Source organism: Leucoraja erinacea, chromosome 1 (assembly GCF_028641065.1).
Source record: "Leucoraja erinacea ecotype New England chromosome 1, Leri_hhj_1, whole genome shotgun sequence".
In the NCBI taxonomy this organism is placed as follows: domain Eukaryota; kingdom Metazoa; phylum Chordata; class Chondrichthyes; order Rajiformes; family Rajidae; genus Leucoraja; species Leucoraja erinaceus.
Window position 1 is genome coordinate 157,474,696 of NC_073377.1, and position 21,111 is coordinate 157,495,806.

The 21,111-nt window shown below is 42.0% G+C and overlaps 1 protein-coding gene across 2 annotated transcripts in view; it reads left to right on the plus strand.

Annotated features, from left to right (window-relative positions):
• ednraa (endothelin receptor type Aa) overlaps positions 1-7,510 on the plus strand; it is a 92,195-nt gene extending 84,685 nt beyond the window's left edge. For both annotated transcript variants that reach the window (XM_055646497.1, XM_055646489.1), the window contains exons 5-7: positions 2,261-2,394; positions 4,035-4,143; positions 6,956-7,510. In XM_055646497.1, the coding sequence (XP_055502472.1) occupies positions 2,261-2,394; positions 4,035-4,143; positions 6,956-7,102 (390 nt within the window). In that variant the 3' untranslated portion in view covers positions 7,103-7,510. The remainder of the gene's footprint in view (positions 1-2,260; positions 2,395-4,034; positions 4,144-6,955) is intronic.
• Positions 7,511-21,111: the final 13,601 nt, after the last annotated feature.

Sequence of the window (21,111 nt, forward strand, 5' to 3'; positions counted from 1 at the left end):
CGAATGCAGCGCCGGAGACCCGAGTTCGATCCCGACTACGGGTGCTGTCTGTACGGAGTTTGTACGTTCTCCCCGTGACCTGAGTGAGTTTTGTCCGCGATCTTTGGTTTCCTCGCACACTCCAAAGACGTATAGGTTTGTAGATTAATTGGCTTGGTAAATGTAAAAATTGGCCCTAGTGGGTGTAGGATAGTGTTAATGTGCAGGGATCATTGGTCGGCGCGGACCCGGTGGGCCAAAGGGCCTGTTTCCGAGTTGTATCTCTAAACTGAACTAAAAGAGTAAGAGTGCAGTTCAAAATTCCAATGTATATAGTCTTCAGGTGCAACGTGGGTTGGAAGTTGGTATGAATGAGATGGTCACATTGCAAATATTAATCAAGGTGTCCAATGTCCATTACGAAGGCTGGAAATCCTAGAAGGTTTATCAAATGAGGACATGGTCGAAATGTAGAAACAAAATGGGGCAATTATATTTCTGGTTTTGTGCTATGAGTCTCCAAATAGTTAGAGGAAGATAGAGGAGTAAATATGTGGGCAAACCAGAGAGAAATACTACAGAAGTATTTGCTTATCAAGTTCTTATTAAGAGAAGTGCATGTTCTCTTTGCTATCTCTAAAAGCAAAGCAAACACACACAATAGCTTTTGTGGACAAAAAAAACCCCAAATCAGTTTGGAATTAAAGGCCCAAGAGTAACCAGGGAAAGAGGAAGCCTTTTAGGGACCAACATGACAATCTTATGTATAGAGCCAGAGGATGCAAGTGAAATCTTAAATTAATACTTCTTTTCTGTATTCATTATGGACAAAGAGAATTCAGGGTGGGGAACAGTGGAATTTCCAACCGAATAATCATTGAACAGGAGTATTTAATGTCCTAGCGGCTTAAAAGTGCATAAATCCCCAAGATCTGTTGAGTGGTAAGTGAAGAGATTGTTAGGTCTTTGGCAGAGACTTTCAAATCTCCTCAAGAGGTGCCATCTCCTCAAGATGACTGGAGGACAGGAAATGTGGTACATTTATCCAAGATTGGCAGTAGGGACAAGTACGATGAGGTGAATCCAACACGTGAAAGGTACATTATTGGGAAAGATTCCGAGTGACATGACTAGACTGCACTTGGAGAGATTGGGACCGATCAACGATCGTCAGCAAGACTGTTTTTAAGGGGAGATCCTGCTAAGTAATGTAATTATACAGGGAAGTGACTAAGTGTGTTGTTGAATGAAGACAAAACCACAAGGAAGTAGGAGCAGAGGAGGTCAACATGTTTTTCAACCCTACCCTACCATTTAACATGATCATGGTTGATGCAAAATGAGTGCTATAAATTTGGTAGAAAGTGAGAAACATTTGTCTTTAGCAGAGATACGTATAACCAGAGGATATAGTTTCAGTTAAGGATATTTAGAGGGGGATTAGATGAAGAACCTTTTCATTCCAGAGTGGTTGAAATTTGGAGACAGGTCCTCACATAGAAACATTATTGTATTATTGTCTTTTTTTATATCGGGGAATAGAAACAAATAAAATAGGTGCAGGAGTAAACCATTCGGCCCTTCGAGCCTGCACTGCCATTCAATATGATCATGGCTGATCATCCAACTTGGTATCCTGTACCTGCCTTCTCTCCATACCCCCTGATCCCTTTAGCCACAAGGGCCATACCTAACTCCCTCTTAAATATAGCCAATGAACTGGCCTCAACTACCTTCTGTGGCAGAGAGTTCCAGAGATTCGCCACTCTCTGTGTGAAAAATGTTTTTCTCATCTCGGTCCTAAAAGATTTCCCCCTTATCCTTAAACTGTGACCCCTTGTTCTGGACTTCCCCAACATCGGGAACAATCTTCCTGCATCTGGCCTGTCCAACCCCTTAAGAATTTTGTAAGTTTTATGTATAACATAACATTACATAAACTTAAACATAACATTTAAGCAATATTGAGATGAGTATATCAAAATTCCTTGGTATAGAATGCAGCATGGAGCTAAAGAGTCCATTTCTGTGCCACATGACTTCATGAGCTATCTCACTTATTTTACAAGTAATGGGACAATTTACAATGTTACACAGAGCTGGAGTACCTTTCAGTGACTTTATACCAGAATGAGTAGTATGCGGTTAGGTCCAACTGTTTGGTAAATACAAGACCCTCAGTTAACAGATATTTGGGTTGAGAATGGTTTTTTGACTTGTGGCTACGTAGAAGTGGTTAATATTCATTGAACTAAAGCTTCCTTGTGTGTTTATTTTTCAGCGTCGAGAAGTGGCCAAAACAGTTTTATTTTTAGTTGTGATTTTTGGTCTGTGCTGGTTCCCTCTCCATCTTGGCAGAATTTTAAAGATGACTATTTACCATGAGTTTAACCCAAACAGATGTGAATTGCTTAAGTAAGTTAGAGCAACAATTTACATTTTCTTTACATGAATCTTGAATTTCCTTTCAGGGATACTGACGTGAATTGTTAATGAGTTTGTTGAAATTTATTTTTCCACAGAATTATCAAAATTATTAACCTGTTTAAGGCTGTCTGTTTAAAATTACATGTTTACCATCATAGAACAGGAAAACACATCATAGATTTGCATTGTGTTAATATACAGGAAGGAACCTACATTGCATAGCACCTTTTATTCGTTCAGAATTTACTAAGAGCATTTTAATTTTGAAGCACACTCACCACTAAAGTATCCTATAAATATATGTTCTCAGAAGGTTATGAATGCAAGACCATCGCTGAGACATGAGGGCACAGCGACAGATCGTCTAGTGACAAGTGAGCTGAACTCGCTAGTCCAACATTATTTGTTCCAGCCTGCTCATCACTTCCGTCTCTTGAGAAGTGACCTTCCCCCTACATTTCCAGCCACTGATGACATTGACAGTTAATGAAGCCACATGCTCTGTCTCACTGGCTATCAAAGCTGAAACAATAGCCACCATGGCCAGAATAGGACCATACTGTTACAGGGAATGGAGTTCATGGGAACATTTTCAAAAAGGGAATTCTTACACCGCTCATTTGTTAAGGAATGTAATTTCAGTCCATAATCTCCTCCCATTCTCAGAAGTTACCTTGAAGAAAATGTCCCCTTTTTTCAGTAATTAAGGCCAATTTATTTTTGTTACATGTGTACTTATTTTGTAAAATACTTTAGGACTCAGGATCACTAAACACATCCACTTTTGGGTACATAATAGATGATTTCATGATACATGTTTCCCCAAAGCACCCCAGTTTAAGTTCACTGGCTGTTGATTCTTCTGGCAATGGGAAGTTTCCCTCTATTTACTCTGTGCTACTTATGATTCAAACTGCCTCTATCAGATCTATGCATAATCTCTTCTGTTCCAGGCTTGATATAAGGTCCAGCAACTGACAATGTCTACTTCACATTAAATACGCTCTTCTGAGTCCATCAAATAATATTTATATAGATATTTAAGAACAAAAAAAAATGTTATATTCCAGAGGGACAAAGTAGATCTATTTGCCTCAGCTGTTACTCTAGGCCTGACTCAATTTTCTTCCAAACCGTACCTGCGAAAATTTGTCAAATATTTGGTTCATATTAAAGAGAAAACCAGACAGTAGTCTAACGAATCACAGCTAACATGATGAATTTGGGGAGCCCAAAATGCATGCATGTTCTTAACCAAAGTTCATATAATACAATACATATTGATTTAGTGACAAATTGCTTTAAAGCCCTCGCCTTATTTTTCTAAAAATGAATATGCATCATGATGATGTTCCTCATTCTAATCAGCAGTTATTTAAGGCTGCTTTTCCTGAATAGTACTAAGGAAAAATGCTTGGCAGATAGTGTTATGTGGTGAGCCTACTCCTTCAAGTCCACATTTCAGGGCGTGTCTGTTTCAGAATGGAGAGGCGAGTTAGCAAATTATTCAGTAGCAGCAGCAGCAGCAGCAACAAGTTGATCATTTGATGAATTTTATTCTTCAAAATAGTTTGCATGAGATTGTTCATACCTGTAATGCACTAATAGTGGATTGTTTCTTTCAATAGCAATCTGCTGGTATTGGACTTCATTGGCATCAATCTGGCAACTCTGAATTCATGTATAAACCCCATCGCTCTCTACTTCGTGAGCAAGAAATTTAAGAATTGCTTCCAGGTAGGAACCTCATTTTAGGGGATATGTTATTTGAATATGGAGCCCTCTCAAGTATGTGTGTGTGTGTGTGTATATATGTATGTATATATATATATATATATATATATTAGTTTTTATAAATAAATATAATATAAATATATATAACTGACATACTAATCAGGACTAATTTGTTTGCCTGTGCTAGAAAACATTAATTAGTTCATAAGGAATAGGAATAGGATTAGGCCATTCAGACCATCATGTCTACTCCGCCATTCAATCATGGCTGATCTATCTCTCCCACCTAACCCCATCCTCCTGCCTTCTCCCGGTAACCTCTAACACCTTTACTAATCAAGAATGTAGCTATCTCTGCCTTAAAAATATCCACTGACAGCCTCCACAGCCTTCTGTGGCAAAGAATTGCACAGATTCACCACCCTCTGACTAAAGAAATTTCCCCTCATATCCTTTCTAAAAGAGCGTCCTTTAATTCTGAGGCTATAACCTCTTAACCCGGACTCTCACACTTGTGGAAACACCCTCTCCACACCCACTCTATCCAAACCTATCAAAATTCTGTATGTTTCAATGAAATTCTCTGGATGCTTTCAAGAGACAGTTAGAGATCTTAAAGATAGCAGAGTCAGGGGATATGGCGAGAAGGTAGGAATGGGGTGCTGATTGGGGATGATCTTCCATGATCATATTGAATGGCAGTGCTGGCTCGAAGGGCCGAATGGCCAACTCCTGCACCTATTGTCTGTTGTCCCCCCTCATTCTTCAAGAGAAGATATCACTAACACCTTGACAGTGTTATCAGACATTGGCAATAAGTCCCACCTCTGCCAATGACTCGCATATCTTGAGATGTATTATTAAAATATATAGGTATATTTTGGCCCTATTTCTGACCCACATATAATCTAAATAACAATTATACTCACATGTGGTATAATCACAAATGTTTTAATGGAATATATTACACCAGTATCCCTTTTTGGGAAAAGTAAAAATAAGAACAGCATATAGCAGATTTTCTGCTGCAAGACATCAGGATAGTGCCTTTACATTTAGCTTCACGAAGCCTGCAGAGATTTGATTCTAAAGCAGGTTTAATAGGATCCAGAAGCACTTGGTATGGCTTTTTATTTAACTAAATGATAGCTGAACACCCACGCCTTGGCGTTAACTCTTTGTGGGGTTGTAAGGGGTTGGACAGGCTAGATGCAGGAAGATTATTCCCGATGTTGGGGAAGTCCAGAACTAGGGGTCACAGTTTAAGGATAAGAGTCTTTTAGGACCGAGATGAGAAAATCATTTTTTACACTGAGTGGTGAATCTGTGGAATTCGCTGCCACAGAAGGTAGTTGAGGCCAGTTCATTGGCTATATTTAAGTGGGAGTTGGATGTGGCCCTTGTGGCTAAAGGGATCAGGGGGTATGGAGAGAAGGCAGGGATGGGATACTGAGTTGGATGATCAGCCATGATCATATCGAATGGCGGTGCAGGCTCAAAGGGCCGAATGGCCTACTCCTGCACCTATTTTCTATGTTTCTATGTAATGGCTCACCCATTGCTCCAGAAATTAAACTAGAGCTATTTTAATTCCAGAGCCTTGTTTAGATTTGCATTGTTTTAATTTCCTACCTGGAATAGGTGGCAAAGTCAGCAGAAAATCTTGGAATGCTCAGGAGGTGCTCACCAATTGAAGATAAGGGACTGTTTGGGAAGGGGGTGTGGGTGTTGAAGATAGAGGAGCTCTAATCTTTCCTTGCAATCCCCAGAGATGGCATTTGCTTCTTAGAAGGAGCTAACTGGCTACACTTAATGGCTAACTATAACATTCACTCAAGCCAGTGTCAATCTGCACTCTGTCATAGCACCATGGTAAACATCAGTGACATTTTGGGTAGATCTACTAACAAGGCGTTAGTATACCGATCGCCTGTTCAATGGACGAAATATTGGAATGGGTTTGGGGGCCACGTGGTGCAGATGGAACTCCTTCTTCCAGGTCCTATCTCAAAACTGTGGACATTCACTGCTGCAGTCCACCCTCTTCCTCCGTCAGCCAGCATTGTCCATATCTCCTGGGTCAGTTCTTATTCCTTCCTGAGGCATAAACATCATTCCGCTGGAATTTAGAAGATTGAGGGGGGACCTTATAGAAACTTACAAAATTCTTAAGGGGTTGGACAGGCTAGATGCAGGAAGATTGTTCCCGATGTTGGGGAAGTCCAGAACAAGGGGGTCACAGTTTAAGGATAAGGGGGAAGTCTTTTAGGACCGAGATGAGAAAACATTTTTCACACAGAGAGTGGTGAATCTGTGAAATTCTCTGCCACAGAAGGTAGTTGAGGCCAGTTCATTGGCTATATTTAAGAGGGAGTTAGATGTGGCACTTGTGGCTAAAGGGATCAGGGGGTATGGAGATAAGGCAGGTACAGGATACTGAGTTGGATGATCAGCCATGATCAAATTGAATGGCGGTGCAGGCTCGAAGGGCCAAATGGCCTACTCCTGCACCTATTTTCTATGTTTCTATTCCCACCGGCATCAGGCAATAGACAGATACGCAATGTAACATTACAGTTGTAAATGCATGGGCCACCCTCTGTCCTCTTCCTTCACTGAACTAACCAGTTCAGGTCACTGAGGCACTTACCCTTCCTAATTATATTCCATATTTATATGAAAATCAGTTTTGAGTCCATGCTGGCTCAAAGACCACTGCATGTCTTTTCTAAGCAGTCCTTCTCTCACTGCAGTTTCTGCTGTAGTTTCTAAGTAGAAAGCTAATGTGTTCCGATGTTACCTGTGTATTTTTCAGTCCTGTCTGTGCTGCTGTTGCCAGAGTCAGTCTCTGATGAATGTGATGCCCATGAATGACACTTCCAAACATGCAAGCTTACATTGGAAAAACCAGGAGCACAATAACCCAGCCGATCGCAGCAGCCGAAAGAACAGCATGAACTGAAAGGCGGTAGTTCTTGACGACATCGAGAAATGAGTAGAGCTCGCACCTTCCTCCATGTCTTGGACTTATAACATCCTCTGTGGTGGAACAGAAGGCAGAAAGGAGAATGACTTGGACCCATCGTCTCCGATTGTCTGTTTCAAACAGTTTGTTTATGCATCACTATTGAGTTATTTTTGTCGTGAATATCATCAGAAAATATTCAAAATCATGCCATTGATTAGGCCAAGTATAGTGGAATATTATGTTCTAGAAGTGTCTTTGGGGACCACAATAGGATTACATCCACCAATGGAACACTATTTAAACTGAAACCAATTTTTGTCACTTGGCTGTTACATGCTCACATTCAAGATGAAAAATCTCTTCACGCACATGTTCTTTACATTAAAAAAATCAGAGAAGTTGGATCCATTAACACTTGTTTTTCTTATGGTAAAACACATAAAAATGCCATTTTAGACAGGTTATATCTTGACAGCAACTATTTCCAAGTCAAATTGTGCCCATGTTACTGCTGCCACCTTGCAAAATTCACTGGGCCGGGCTGGCATTTTCCTGGCATCAATTGCACATCTAGTGGCATCAGAAGTTCCACATGGAGCGTGTCCTCCTGTACCGACATAAACTGAGCTCTTGGGGAATGGTCACAAGGAGATTAGGAGCATTGCATATTGCACGGAGAGATGCCAATTACAGGGTCTGTATTTTTACATTGCTGCCTTACACACATCTACCAAGCTCATAATTTATGATCAAGGTACAAGACTATTTGCTCCATCACTAGCAACGCCAAGGATTAAACACGTCTGAGCTGCCTATTATGATCTCTGATTATTCTGCACTTGCAGTGAAACCATCAGTGGCACAGTTCTCATTTGGTGACCTGACTATGACCTGGGGCTTGCCTTACAGCATCTCCCTCCAGGAGATCTTTATCTCACTTAAGTCAAGTCGAGTCAAGTTTATTCGTCACATACACATACGAGATGTGCAGTGAATTGAAAGGTGGCAATGCTCGCGGACATTGTGCAAAAAGACAAACAAACAAACAACCAAACAAACTATAAACACAATCATAAACACACACATTTTGACCTCCTAAAGTGCAGCAACCTCACACTTGCTGAGATTTTGGGTGGGCGGCGCGACTCACGTCGCAGCGGCCTCTGCAGTCCGTCTGTCTTTTTTATTATTTTTTGTCTCGTTTGAATGGAATTTTTTTTTTTTTTTTTAACTGGGTATGTATGTGGGGGGCGGGGGGAAACTTTTAAAATATTTTCCCTGTAAGGAGAACCCGACCTTTTCTCTGTCGGGTCTCGTTGGGGCCGTTGTCGTTGGGGCCGAGCACCGTGGAGCGGCCTCCAACCGGAACGACCTGGGGCTCCAGTCGCGGAGCCTGCGGACCTACTTACCATCGTGGAGCTGGCCGAGTTCGGAGCGGGAGAAGCTGTGGTGGCGAGCGGCTGCAACCCGACCCCGGAGATTCGGAGGCTTAACGCAGGTCTGGTAGACGGTGACATCAGGAGCCCGCGGGTCCCTGCTGGGAGATCGCTTTTCGGGGCTTCCGCAACGGCGACTTCTCCTGCCCGAGTTGCGGGGTTGAAGATTACCTGGAGTGGGGCCTTACATCATCGCCCGGCGCGGCTTTAATGACCGCGGGACACTTACCATCGCCCGCCGGGGGCTTTGACTCTGACATCGGGAGGAGAATGGGGAGTGCAGGGGAGAGATAAGTCTTTGCCTTCCATTACAGCGAGGAGGAGATGCGCTGTGATGGATGTTTGTGTAAATTGTGTTGTGTCTTGGTTCTTTTCCTTGTGTGTATGACTGCAGAAACCAAATTTCGTTTTGAACCTCAATGAGGTTCAAATGACAACAAATAAATTGTATTGTATTGTATTATATATTCTTTTACATATTAAATATTGGAAGGAGAAACGTTCAGTAAAGTTAGTCCCTGATGAGATAGGAGTTTACAGTCCGAATGGCCTCTGGGAAGAAACTCCTTCTCAACCTCTCCATTCTCACAGCATGGCAATGGAGGCGTTTGGCCTGATCGTAGCAGCTGGAACAGTCCGTTGCATGGGTGGAAGGGGTCTCCCATGATTTTATTGGCTCTTGAGTTTCACCTTCTGTTGTATAGTTCCTGCAGGGGGGGCTAGTGAAGTTCCCATAGTGCGTTCGGCCGAACGCACTACTCTCTGCAGAGCCTTCTTGTCCCAGGCAGAGCAGTTCCCAAACCAGATGGTAATATTTCCACTCATGTCCATTACCACCTTTTATGTTGCCAAACATCAGCTGCCACAGAGAGAATTCAAGGTCTGTCGATCTTAAAATGCAGCAGGTTCAGCATATACGTATAAGGTGCCATAACACCGTTTCAAAGTTATTTTTCATATATTTCTACAGGGGACCTACTCGGGCATTAGATGCACTCCACAGCACATTTGTCACCAAAAAAATAAAATAAATCCAATTTCTAGTCATTTGCATTTTAACCTCTGGGATCCTAATATATTATCCCTCATAAAGCAGGGACAGTAGGGAGGCAGATTTGGCAACTCATTTGATTCAATTCAAACATTTACTCTAAGACATAATACATTTTTAATTAAAAAATTATAATGTCCACAAGAAAAGGAAAAAAAACATTGCTCCATTGTCATCTCGCCCGCAAAAAGCATCACAGGCATTTAAATGATCAGTTATAAGGAAATTATATCCTTTTCCATGTTATGTATAACCAGTTGTGATAATTATACTGTATATCGTTTAAATCGGTATAATTATTGTCATCTAGCGATGTTCACAGATGTGCATTTGGGATAATTAATCGGTAGCATTATAAAAAGGCAATATATATACACAACTGTTCTCTTAATGTTAGGCACTCGCTAATACAATTTAAAATACTGCATAGAATGTATTACTCATGAAGTCTAAATTGAATAAGATCTTCCCAAATGTCTCCCCTATTTGTGATAAATGTCTCCTCCAAGAAGCAACCGTAATCTATTCCTTTGCTTCCTGTACAAAATGACACAACTTCTGGAGGGGAATTTTTGATATCTTTTCTAAAAGACTTAAAATAAAATTGGACCCCAACATAAAATTGATCGCACTAGGTATGCCAGAAGCCTGTTCTGAGCTAACACTATTTCAAAGACGTTTCCTCAACTATGGCCTGATAACGACAAAAAAACTAATGCTTACATTTTGGAAACAGACAACAGTCCCTACAGTGAAGATGTGGGTTACAAACATGTCTGAGACACTACATTTGGAAAACATTAGGCTTGTCTTGGCGGAAAAACCAGATCAATTTCTCAAGACATGGACACCCTTCACCGAATTCTTACAAGAATAGTATGGCACAACACAAATCAAATTTAAATCCGATCCTGGGCTGGGTGAGGTGGGCGGTGGGGAAACGAGGGGCAGGTATATCTCCACTTTTCTTTTTCTTCTTTTTTATCTTTATATTTTTCAGCCACACTACTTTGGTAGTTTAGGGGTCTTTTCTTTGTGCTTTTTCAAGCTATCTTTTCACTTCTCACTTTTTCTCTCTCTTGTTCTCTTTTTCTTTTTTCATTTTCAGGTTATACGGTTAAAAATGAAGCTGTACAATAATTGTATAATCTTAGATGCCGAATGTTTTATCTGTTCAATTGCTTCTAATAAAAATAATTAAAAAAAAATATATAAAGCATTATAAAAAGACAAAAATCCCATAAAAAATGTTTTTAAAAGAATTTATATCACAGGATCTTAAGGCAACACCGTATGCCTCGGAAGAGTTCAGATTTATTGATGTTTGTTACAAATTTTGCAGTTCTCCCACAATATAGTTCAAACAAAAATGGTTCTTAATTTCTCTAATTTTATTTAAATACTTTTTGAGTACTTAATGCAACATGCCAGAAATTACGCTACAAAAGTGACTTCTGAACATTTTATATACCATCTGCAGCCAATTAATTTTTGTATTTGTTTTCCAGATGTTGAATAGAGTACATCTAATGTATTTTATAATGTCAAGCTACAAGTTGTGTAAAGGTGATGGATCACATCACTGGGAAGTTTGCCTTTCTATATATATTGTCTCTGAATTTCAGCCACAGATCTTAGATAAGGTCAAAGCGTTGATAGTTTTATAATGTTCTATAACTATTATATACTACAGAATTAAACTTGTTTTCATTTGATTTTTCATTAAATGTGAGATGCAAACCCTTAAAAATTATGTTCTGTGTAAGTCATGGCAGCTGTGTTTTCTCCACTCATATACTTTTTGTGATTCAGTGGTGTAAGCTGTGCAATTTTCCACCCAGTCACTATAAATGGTGGACATCTCACATGCTTATATATCAACTTAACTTTAGCATTACCCCTCAGTGGATCGGGTAGCCTGGTGCTTCCGCTTTCTGAGCCACCACTCCCTCATCTTTACTATGGACGTTCAGTAACTCTACACCTTCATCCAACACCAGGAAGGCCTTAAAGTCCTCCGTTTCTTCCTCGACCGCAGAACCATCCAATTTCCCTCTATTAATAGTCTATTCCGCCTAGCGGAGCTGGGCCTCGCACTCAACAACTTCTCCTTTGACTCCTACTTCCTCCAAGTCCAAGGAATAGCTATGGGCACCCGCATGGGCCCCAGCTATGCCTGCCTCTTTTGTTGGATACGTTGAACAATCCCTGTTCCAGGCGTACACTAACCCTATCCCCGAACTCTAACTCCGTTACATTGATGACTGCATCGGTGCTACCTCCAGCACCCATACAGAACTCGTGGACTTCATCAGCTTCACCACCAATTTTCATCCTGTGCTCAAATTTATTTGGACATCTCCAACACCTCCCTCCCCTTTCTTGATCTCACAGTCTCCATCACAAGAAATAGACTATTGACTGACGTCTATTACAAACCCACTGACTCCCACAACTATCTCGATAGGCTTCTTCCCACCCTGCATCCTGCAAAGACTATCCCCAGTCCCAATTCATCTGTCTATGCCGCATCTGCGCCCAAGATGAGGTGTTCTGTATTAGAACATCTGAGATGGCCTCATTCTTTAGGGAACGGGGATTCTCCTCTCCCATCATAGATGATGCTCACACTCGTGTCGCCTCGGTACCCCGCAGCTACGCCCTTTCTCCCCCTCCTCCTATTCGCAACAGAGACCGAGTCCCCCTAGTCCTTACCTTCCACCCCATCAGCATACAACACATAATCTTCCGAAATTTCCGGCACCTCAAACGGAATCCCAGCACCAGCCACATTTTCCCAGCTCCACCCCATCCCTCCTTCCGCAGAGACAATTCCCTCCTCGGCTCCCTGGTTAACTCACCCCTTCCCACCCAAACCACCCCTTGCCCAGGTACCTTCACCTGCAACCGCAGAAGATGCAACACCTGTCGCCATACCTCCTCCCTCGACTGTCCAGGAACCCCGAAAGTCCTTTCAGCTTAGGCAGATATTTACTTGCACCTCAGTGATGACAAATGTGGAAAACCTGAGCCCACAACGACATTGTTCAACATAGAGGTCCAAGTGTGTCAGTGAAGACTCACAGCAAGGAGACTCTTCACTGATAAAAGGGTGGGATGTGCTCCTAGTCTAACAAGGTCGGTTTCAATCGAGTCGGAGTGAACCATCAGTTCCAATTTATGTTATTTGAAAGATATGACATTACATGAATAATGACATCATTTGATGCTTGGCTGTTGCCAGGTAAAAGCCAGGTGCATTCATGTAGTTTGTGCACAGAAGGTACATTTCCCTTGCCCTGAAATAATTACATATGATCTACTCTGAATAATAGTCAATTATGCATGGTCTAAATATGGTGCCTAAACTAGACTAAGTGGGACCCGTTGGGTCCCATGTTCACACAGGAGGGCTGGTCCCCCAACGCAATATTCCACCTCTCCACCAATTCCAATATTGGTGGCCAGTGTAAGGGGGGAGGGGGGGGGGCTTTCTGGAGTGCTGGTATGGGCTCTTGGGGTGGCAGCTCAGTCCCTCAAGCCTGATCTGCTGGCAGCTCACTCACGGCTGGTGGGCTGCCAGTTGACTCATGACTATTCCTTGAAATTCCATTTCAAGCAGGGTGCAAGGCCATGAAATTCAAGTGCAGTTTCACACCACTTTCAGCAGGGTGCAAGGCCACCAAATTCAGTGCAGTCTTATACCACGTCAAGCAGGATGCAAGGTCACCAAATTCAAGTGCAGCTTCATACCATTTCATGCAGGGTGAAACCACCATAAAAACACCAAACTCAGTTCAGTAGACATTCAGTGTGTTCAGTTATTCACAGCTCAGAAGAGTCGTGACCTCTCCCTCCCCATCATGCAGAGACTGAGCCACACCCACATTTCCGGGTTTTATAACCCCTCCCCCTCCCACGGAAAAGGTGAGGCTTTCATGGCGTGAATGACAGGAGAGAGATTCTCAACGTGTTTTAAACACATAACACTTTTACTTTTCATCAATGGGAAGAAGTATCTGCACCTGCTCAGCTGGGGGGGACTGAGTAAGATGGCCAAAACTCAGTCGTAAATGGTAGCATTTTATCTAAAATCAATATACAATACAAACAGGAAGTAAGTGCATTTGCAGCAGTGCCTTTTAACTTCAAGCCAAAGCACCCAAGCCGCCATTTGCAGTAAGTAGTGCCTTTCAAACCAAAGCACCCAAGCCATCATTTGCAGTAAGTAGTGACTTTCAACTTCAAGCCAAAGCACCCAAGCCTCCATTTGCAGTAAGTAGTGCCTTTCAACTTTAAGCCAAAGCACCCAAGCCACCATTTGCAGTAAGTAGTGCCTTTCAACTTCATGCCACCATTTGCAGTAAGTAGTGCCTTTCAACTTCAAGCCAAAGTACCCAAGCCACCATTTGCAGTAAGTCGTGCCTTTCAACTTCAAGCCAAAGCACCCAAGCCACCATTTGTAGTAAGTAGTGCCTTTCAACTTCAAGCCAAAGCTCCTGCCACCATTTGCAGTAAGTAGTGCCTTTCAACCAAGCTAAAGCACCCAAGCCAACATTTGCAGTAAGTAGAGCCTCTCACAGTTCAAGCCAAAGCACCCGCCACCATTTGCAGTAAGTAGTGCCTTTCAACTTCATGCCACCATTTGCAGTAAGTATTGCCTTTCAACGTCAAGCCAAAGCACCCAAGCCACCATTTGCAGTAAGCAGTGCCTTTCAACTTCAAACCAAAGCACCCTAACAATCATTTGCAGGTAGTTCCTTTTTACTTCAAACAAGCCATAATTTTCATTTTCAAACCACAATAAGGGTACTCACAGTTGTGTAGACATTTGTTCAGTGTTATTCAGAGAGACGTGACCCTTGGCTTCATCCATCTTGCAGAGACTGAGTGAGGCACACCACTTCCTGGTTTTATAGTCCCTCCCCCTCCTTCCAGCAGGGGCAGCAGAGAGAATGGTGATTTAAAAAAAAACCATTAATATCTCTCTGATTTGTCATCGATGGGAAAAATCCTCCGCACCCGTAAGGCGGAGGGGGGCTCGGAGCGAGGTGGCCAAAAATGACGGCCGTAGGTGGCGGCGTTCTGTCGGAAATCGCAGCAAAGTGGCCAAAAGCGGTCAAGTTCAGAGATTTAGTAATATAGATATAGCCATCACACCACCCTGTTTTTGACCTAGGCAAGATACAAAAACTGCAATGCAAGAGAAGCTTTTCACTGTACCTCGGTACACATGACAATAAACTAAACTGAGGTGCAAAATGGAGCGCTTCCGAAGATGCTGTTAAAACAATTCAACTAGGTGGGGTCGTACTGACTCCGTGTGACAATGTAAATAAGCAATTAGAAACAAACAGCATGTTATGCATTATTGTAAATAGACGAGACCAATGTTAGACTCGCCAATCGTTTCGCCAAACTCTTGCACTCAGTCTGCCAAGGCCTACTGGGCCTACCGATTGTGAACCATTTTAAATTCCCATTCCCACGCTGACATTTTTGTCCTGGGCCTCCTCCATAGCCAGAGTGAGACCACACACAAACTGGAGGAACAGCATCTCATCTTCTACTTGGGTAGCTTACAACCTAACGGCATGAACATTGGATTCTCCAATTGTAGGTAACCTCTGACTACTTGGGCTGGAATAGAACCGACCCCAAAAGGCCCACACACAAACTCCATGGTAACATGAAGCCAAGAGGGCAAGATGCACTCCACATGGTCTCTCATTCACACCGCTATTGTGAGATACTGCCGACCTGTGCTGGGACTCCTCTCCCTTTTTGCTTTTCTTCCCAAGGCCACTGCCTGCAAGAGTAAAATGCAAGACAAACTCAAAATTGCATTTGACCACGAAGGGCGAACTGCCATTGAGTGTCTGGCAGAGTGTGTTCTGAGTGTTACTATGGTGGTTGTGAACAACTTGAAGATGGCCTGTGAGCCTCGTATCAAGGGTCTGCTTTGTTAGTTCTATCACAATAAGTTAGCCCCCAAACTCTTGTTCCATGCTCCCTATCAGCATGTGTCAATCCTCACCAAAATGGCAGGCATGTGAACATCACCTAAAAATTGACCATGTATTGCAATGTTTTGCTCAACAATCTAAATGAGCTCAGGAATTTATTATATAGAGCATATTTAACATTTTCAATAGACCATTGGTAGTTTATTCCCTTGAGTACGTTTTCACACTAATCACAGAATATAATTTTATAAACGTTGCCAAAGCATGCACATCAAAGCATTAATAAAAACAAAAGTAATAGTAGTCCTGATTGTGCCAGTTACACCCAAGCAAGAATACCAGGGGAAATGTTCCGTTTAAATATAATTACACCATTTTCCATTGTTAATTGTTCTGCAAAATTAACATTGAAAATAGGTACAGGAGTAGGCCATTCAGCCCTTCGAGCCTGCACCGCCATTCAATATGGAGGCAGATACAATAGTGGCATTTGAAATGTTTTTAAATAGGTACATGTATGGATATGGAGGGAGATGGATCGCGTGCAGGCAGAGATTAGTTTGACCAGCCATCCTATTTGGCATGGATATCATGAAGCAAAGGGCCTATTCCTGTCCTGTTCTATGTTCTGTATTCCTACAAAGAAACTGAATCAACTTGTGACTTTAAAAGGCTCCATCAAGATTAGCATAAGCTTCAAGTTCTGTGACAAGACACAGTAATAAAATGCCCATATTCACCTGAAATTCAAGGTTGTTTTTATACAAATAGTAAACAACCAAACAGCTCAATGCAATCAACTTGAAAATCATGTAAACTCTCAGCATGGGGCATTGTTTCATTGTAGGTCCAGTCAGCAGCAGACAATTAAGTACAGGCTGCAGTTTAGTTTTCTCTTGAATATCTGTCTTGCCCATCTTCTCATTTTCAGCTTCCTTTCTGCCCACCCCATGTTTCCCCCTGTCTCCCAAGGGTCTTCTTTGTACTGATACTCACATCCTAATCAACAGTTACATCAATTGAAAAAAAATCACATCCCCAGGGTTCCCTGGAGTTGTGTTTACATGATGCAGGAGGCGTTTCCTGAGTAAGCCCTTTTCAAAATCCTTTGATTTAGGAGACTGTAAATGCCATTTAAAAGAAGTTCAAGTTATTGCAGTGCAAGGAAATGCAGGCGTAGCCCGAATATCTCAGCAGCAGACTCAGATGTAAACAGTAAGAATGGGCCTGAAGAAGGATTCCGACCTGAAACATTACCTATTCGTGTTCTCCAATGATATCGCTTAACCTGCTGAGGTACTCCAGCAGTTAGAAACATAGAAACATAGAAATTAGGTGCAGGAATAGGCCATTCTGCCCTTCGAGCCTGCACCGCCATTCAATATGATCACGGCTGATCATCCAACTCAGTATCCCGTACCTGCCTTCTCTCCATACCCCCTGATCCCCTTAGCCACAAGGGCCACATCTAACTCCCTCTTAAATATAGCCAATTACCTGGCCTCAACTACCCTCTGTGGCAGGGAGTTCCAGAGATTCACCACTCTCTGTGTGAAAAAAGTTCTTCTCATCGCGGTTTTAAAGGATTTCCCCCTTATCCTTAAGCTGTGACCCCTTGTCCTGGACTTCCCTAACATCGGGTACAATCTTCCTGCATCTAGCCTGTCCAACCCCTTAAGAATTTTGTAAGTTTCTATAAGATCCCCTCTCAATCCCCTAAATTCTAGAGAGGTTTCTAGAGAAATTCTAGAGAAATTCTAAAGAGCATTCACGTCGCGGCCCTGTTTCCACCAATCTTTCCACCACGCACAAGAAGCGACAAGACAGACACCATTGTATGTAGATGCCGAGAAGTGTGTTCAGCTCTGGCTGAACAACTTCTAATCTTGTGTGTGGACACGATAAGAAATATAACTTCAAAATATAAGAGTCTTTGATTTTCTAGAGTGTATTGGAGATTATAATTATTTAAAGTGGATGAACTATTCATGCTAAGTACTCAACAACTCTATGCCACTGGGAATATCAATATAATCTTAAACATAATCTTAAACATTAACCTAAATTTCATTTAATTTTTCCCATATTTAGAAGAAAGTCATGGTGACATTTACATTTATTTAAATAAACTACCATTTATTTTTGCCAAAACATACAGGAGAGATTTTCACTGATTGCAACCCCCATTAAAACAACATTACAGTCTAATTGTAATATCCTGTCTTTGGCTAAACTGGAGGAGAATACCAATCTGGTTGCAATCTTCTGATTTTGCTTTGAATATTCCATGTACAATGTTTAAATAGATTTGCTATTATGGTTTTAGTATCACATTAGGCCAGATATAATTCTATTACAGTTTTGTTTAACGTTACAACCATGCCCCATCCACAATGTTTGTTAGTCCCTTCACTCAAACCTCAGCCCATTTCCCAGAATCAAGATAATTTAGGTTATGTGGTATCAATAATGTCAAAGCAGATTGCAACAAAATACTCGGAAATTGTTGGTAGAATGGAAGAGTAAGTGGAACCAATTACCCAAAGGATTCGGATGAGGAGTTCAATAGGTAGCAGACTTTTCTGATATTTTGTTCCAATGCAGAAGAAGGTCACCCAATCCATGTGTAGGGAGGAACTCAGATGCCGGTTTAAACCGAAGACAGACACAAAAGGCTGGAGTAGCTCAGCGGGTCACGCCGCATCTCTGGAGAAAAGGAATAGGTGACGTTTTGAGTTGAGACACTTCTTCAACCACGTTGGCTTCTCCAGAGCACAAGCACTGGTAATATTCTCCCACTGCATCCGATTCTCTGCGCTGATTATTTATCTACCCATCTTTACCAGGGACAATTAACAGCACAGCATTGGGATCACGAGAAAGCCAGAATACCTCGGGAAAAATGCATGATACAAGGGAAAATGTGTAAATACAACCCAAACAGCACAAGGGGTCAGGATTGAATCGGCTCACTGGGGCTATGCTGCAACAGTGCTAATTAAACTGCTGTCAGAACCACCAGCCAAAGACGGATATATATCTTTTCAGATTTAGATGTGATAGAGATATAAAAGGAGCTGGAAGCACAAGGACATATCAATAAATGTAATTAGACAGATTAACAAGAAGACTGCAAACAAAGCACTTGAGTTTATTTTCATATGAGAGATTGGATGGTTGTGCTGCAGAGTATATATTCTTTGGCCAATCACTTGCTCTTCTATAAATCTGCCTCTGGCAACTCCTTCAATGTTTTAATTTAAAGTGTAAATGGAACTCCCCCTCCCATTCCCAATCTGACCTTTCTGTCCCGGGCCTCCATTGCCAGAGTGAGGCCCAGCGCAAATTGGAGGAACAGCACCTCATATTCCGCTTGGGTAGTTTACACCCCAGCGGTATGAACATTGACTTTTCAAATTTTAGATAGCCCTTGCTTTCTCCCTCCTTCCCCTCCCCTTCCCAGCTCCCCACAAAGTCTACTGTCTCCACCTCTTCCTTTCTTCCCCCCACCCCCCCGACATCAGTCAGAAGAAAGGTCTCGACCCGAAACATTGCCTATTCCTTCTCTCCATAGATGCTGCCCCACCCGCTGAGTTTCTCCAGCATTTTTTGTGTACCTTCGATTTTTCCAGCATCTGCAGTTCTTTCATAAACATTACATCAATCTCAGTGGCTTTCGTTTCCTCTGATACATCTATCTTAAAAGACAATTGTGAAAATAGCTCCAGGATATCAATTTAACTTTGCACTCTAAGTGAACAGTTGAATCACAGATAGCAATCACATCGGTTCCGCAGGTCAGGAAGTGTATAGCCAAGCCTTAGGGGACAATACACAGAGCCAGTCGGGAAAGTGAACACATCTTATTTCATTTACTATTTTAAAAACAACTGGGGGTAAACCTGGTCTTCAAAATTCATGTGAATTTGTCAGCATTCATAATTTTACTTTTAGTTTCACATTATTAGAAAGTACTAATTTTAGTTCCACATTTCTTCAGTTTTGCTGCATTTACAATGCACAGGACATGTAAAAATTTACTGGCACTAGTTTTGGGCGGGAGCTAGTATTGAAGCATTGGATCACTATGTGTCTTTGTAGTTTTCCAGTAAACTTTCTCTATCCTCAGTACTCTCACTTGTATATATTAAGAGTTAATGATGTTCCAAACTTCCTTTTACATTGCTGTTCCAGTGGGCATATGGTGTCACCTCTTACACTCCCTGGATGTGGTACGTGATGAATACTGTGTGAAGGGAAACACAACCCTTGTTATTCCACTGGGTCCTGGATTACTATCACAAGGGAACAGCAAGATTGCGAGTTTAACTGCATTTAACAAATCTCCAAAGGCCTGAAAGTTATCAGAACTTTTCAGGATCGCCATGATCTAGAGACCACAATGCAGGCGGCTCCTCTTTCTGTTCTCCACGGCATCAGAGCTCCAGTCTGCACTTCCATGGAGGGAAAGCCAATTCCTGGTCCCTTGCTGCTTGTGGGCTCGAGTCTTGAGCGCAATGATCTATTCAACTACTGTACTAGAGTGAAGATATAGCTTCTCTGATATTGTCAACATTGAGAATTGTGGATTAGAATTGGATTAGAACCACCAGGTTGCACCAGCAATGGCTGCCTCGCCAACAGTCTGTCTGCCCCTTCTTTATCTGTTGTTTTACAGTACAGGTATATGTTAAATGTATGCCCTTTAGCTGGTTTTGTGTTGCGGGGGGGGAAAACATTAAAAAAAATTCTTACCTCGACGGAGATGCGATTTTTTTTCCGTATCATATCTCTGTCCGCACTGCAGCCTAACATCGAGGAGTTGGCGGCCTTTGCTGGAGACTGATTTTGGGAGCTCCAACCGGGGGAGCTTCGAAACACCCCGACGGATGGTATGACTTCTCCGACCACGGGAGAAGAATGTGGGAAGATTAGATTTTATTGCCTTCTATCACAGTGAGGTATGTGGGGAATCTGCTGTGGTGGATGTTTATGTTAACTTTTATGTAGTTGTGTGTCTTGTTGCTTTTTTTAAAATATGGCTGTATGGTAATACGAATATCACTGTACCTTAATTGGTACATGTGACAATAAAAGACCTTTGAATTGCATCTGCCAGTTGCCACATATTTTCAGACACTGTTCGAGTGTCTGAACTTGGGTGTACTGATTTTTAGATATCATTCTTTCTTTATGTAAGCATGAGAACTTTATCCTCCATCACGGAAGACTTCTGCTTCTGCAGTTTTCTCGGGCTCCAGTGGCAAACAGCACAACGTCACCCACTGGCCACATTGCTATCAGGAGTTAATCCAGTATGACTGTATCTGAATGTTGGTGATACAGCAAATGCTATAGGAAGTGAGTTGGACTGGTCTGAGTAAAAGTTGGGACAGGTGGGAGTTCACGGCTGCACATGGCTGGAATTATTTCCCTCTTTCTGCAGAAGCCAGGTTTGATCTTGATCTTTGGTGCTGCTCTGTCGAGTTTGCATCCTTCCTCTGTGATCACGTGGTTTTCCGCATCCTTCAACATTCCAAACACGTGCAG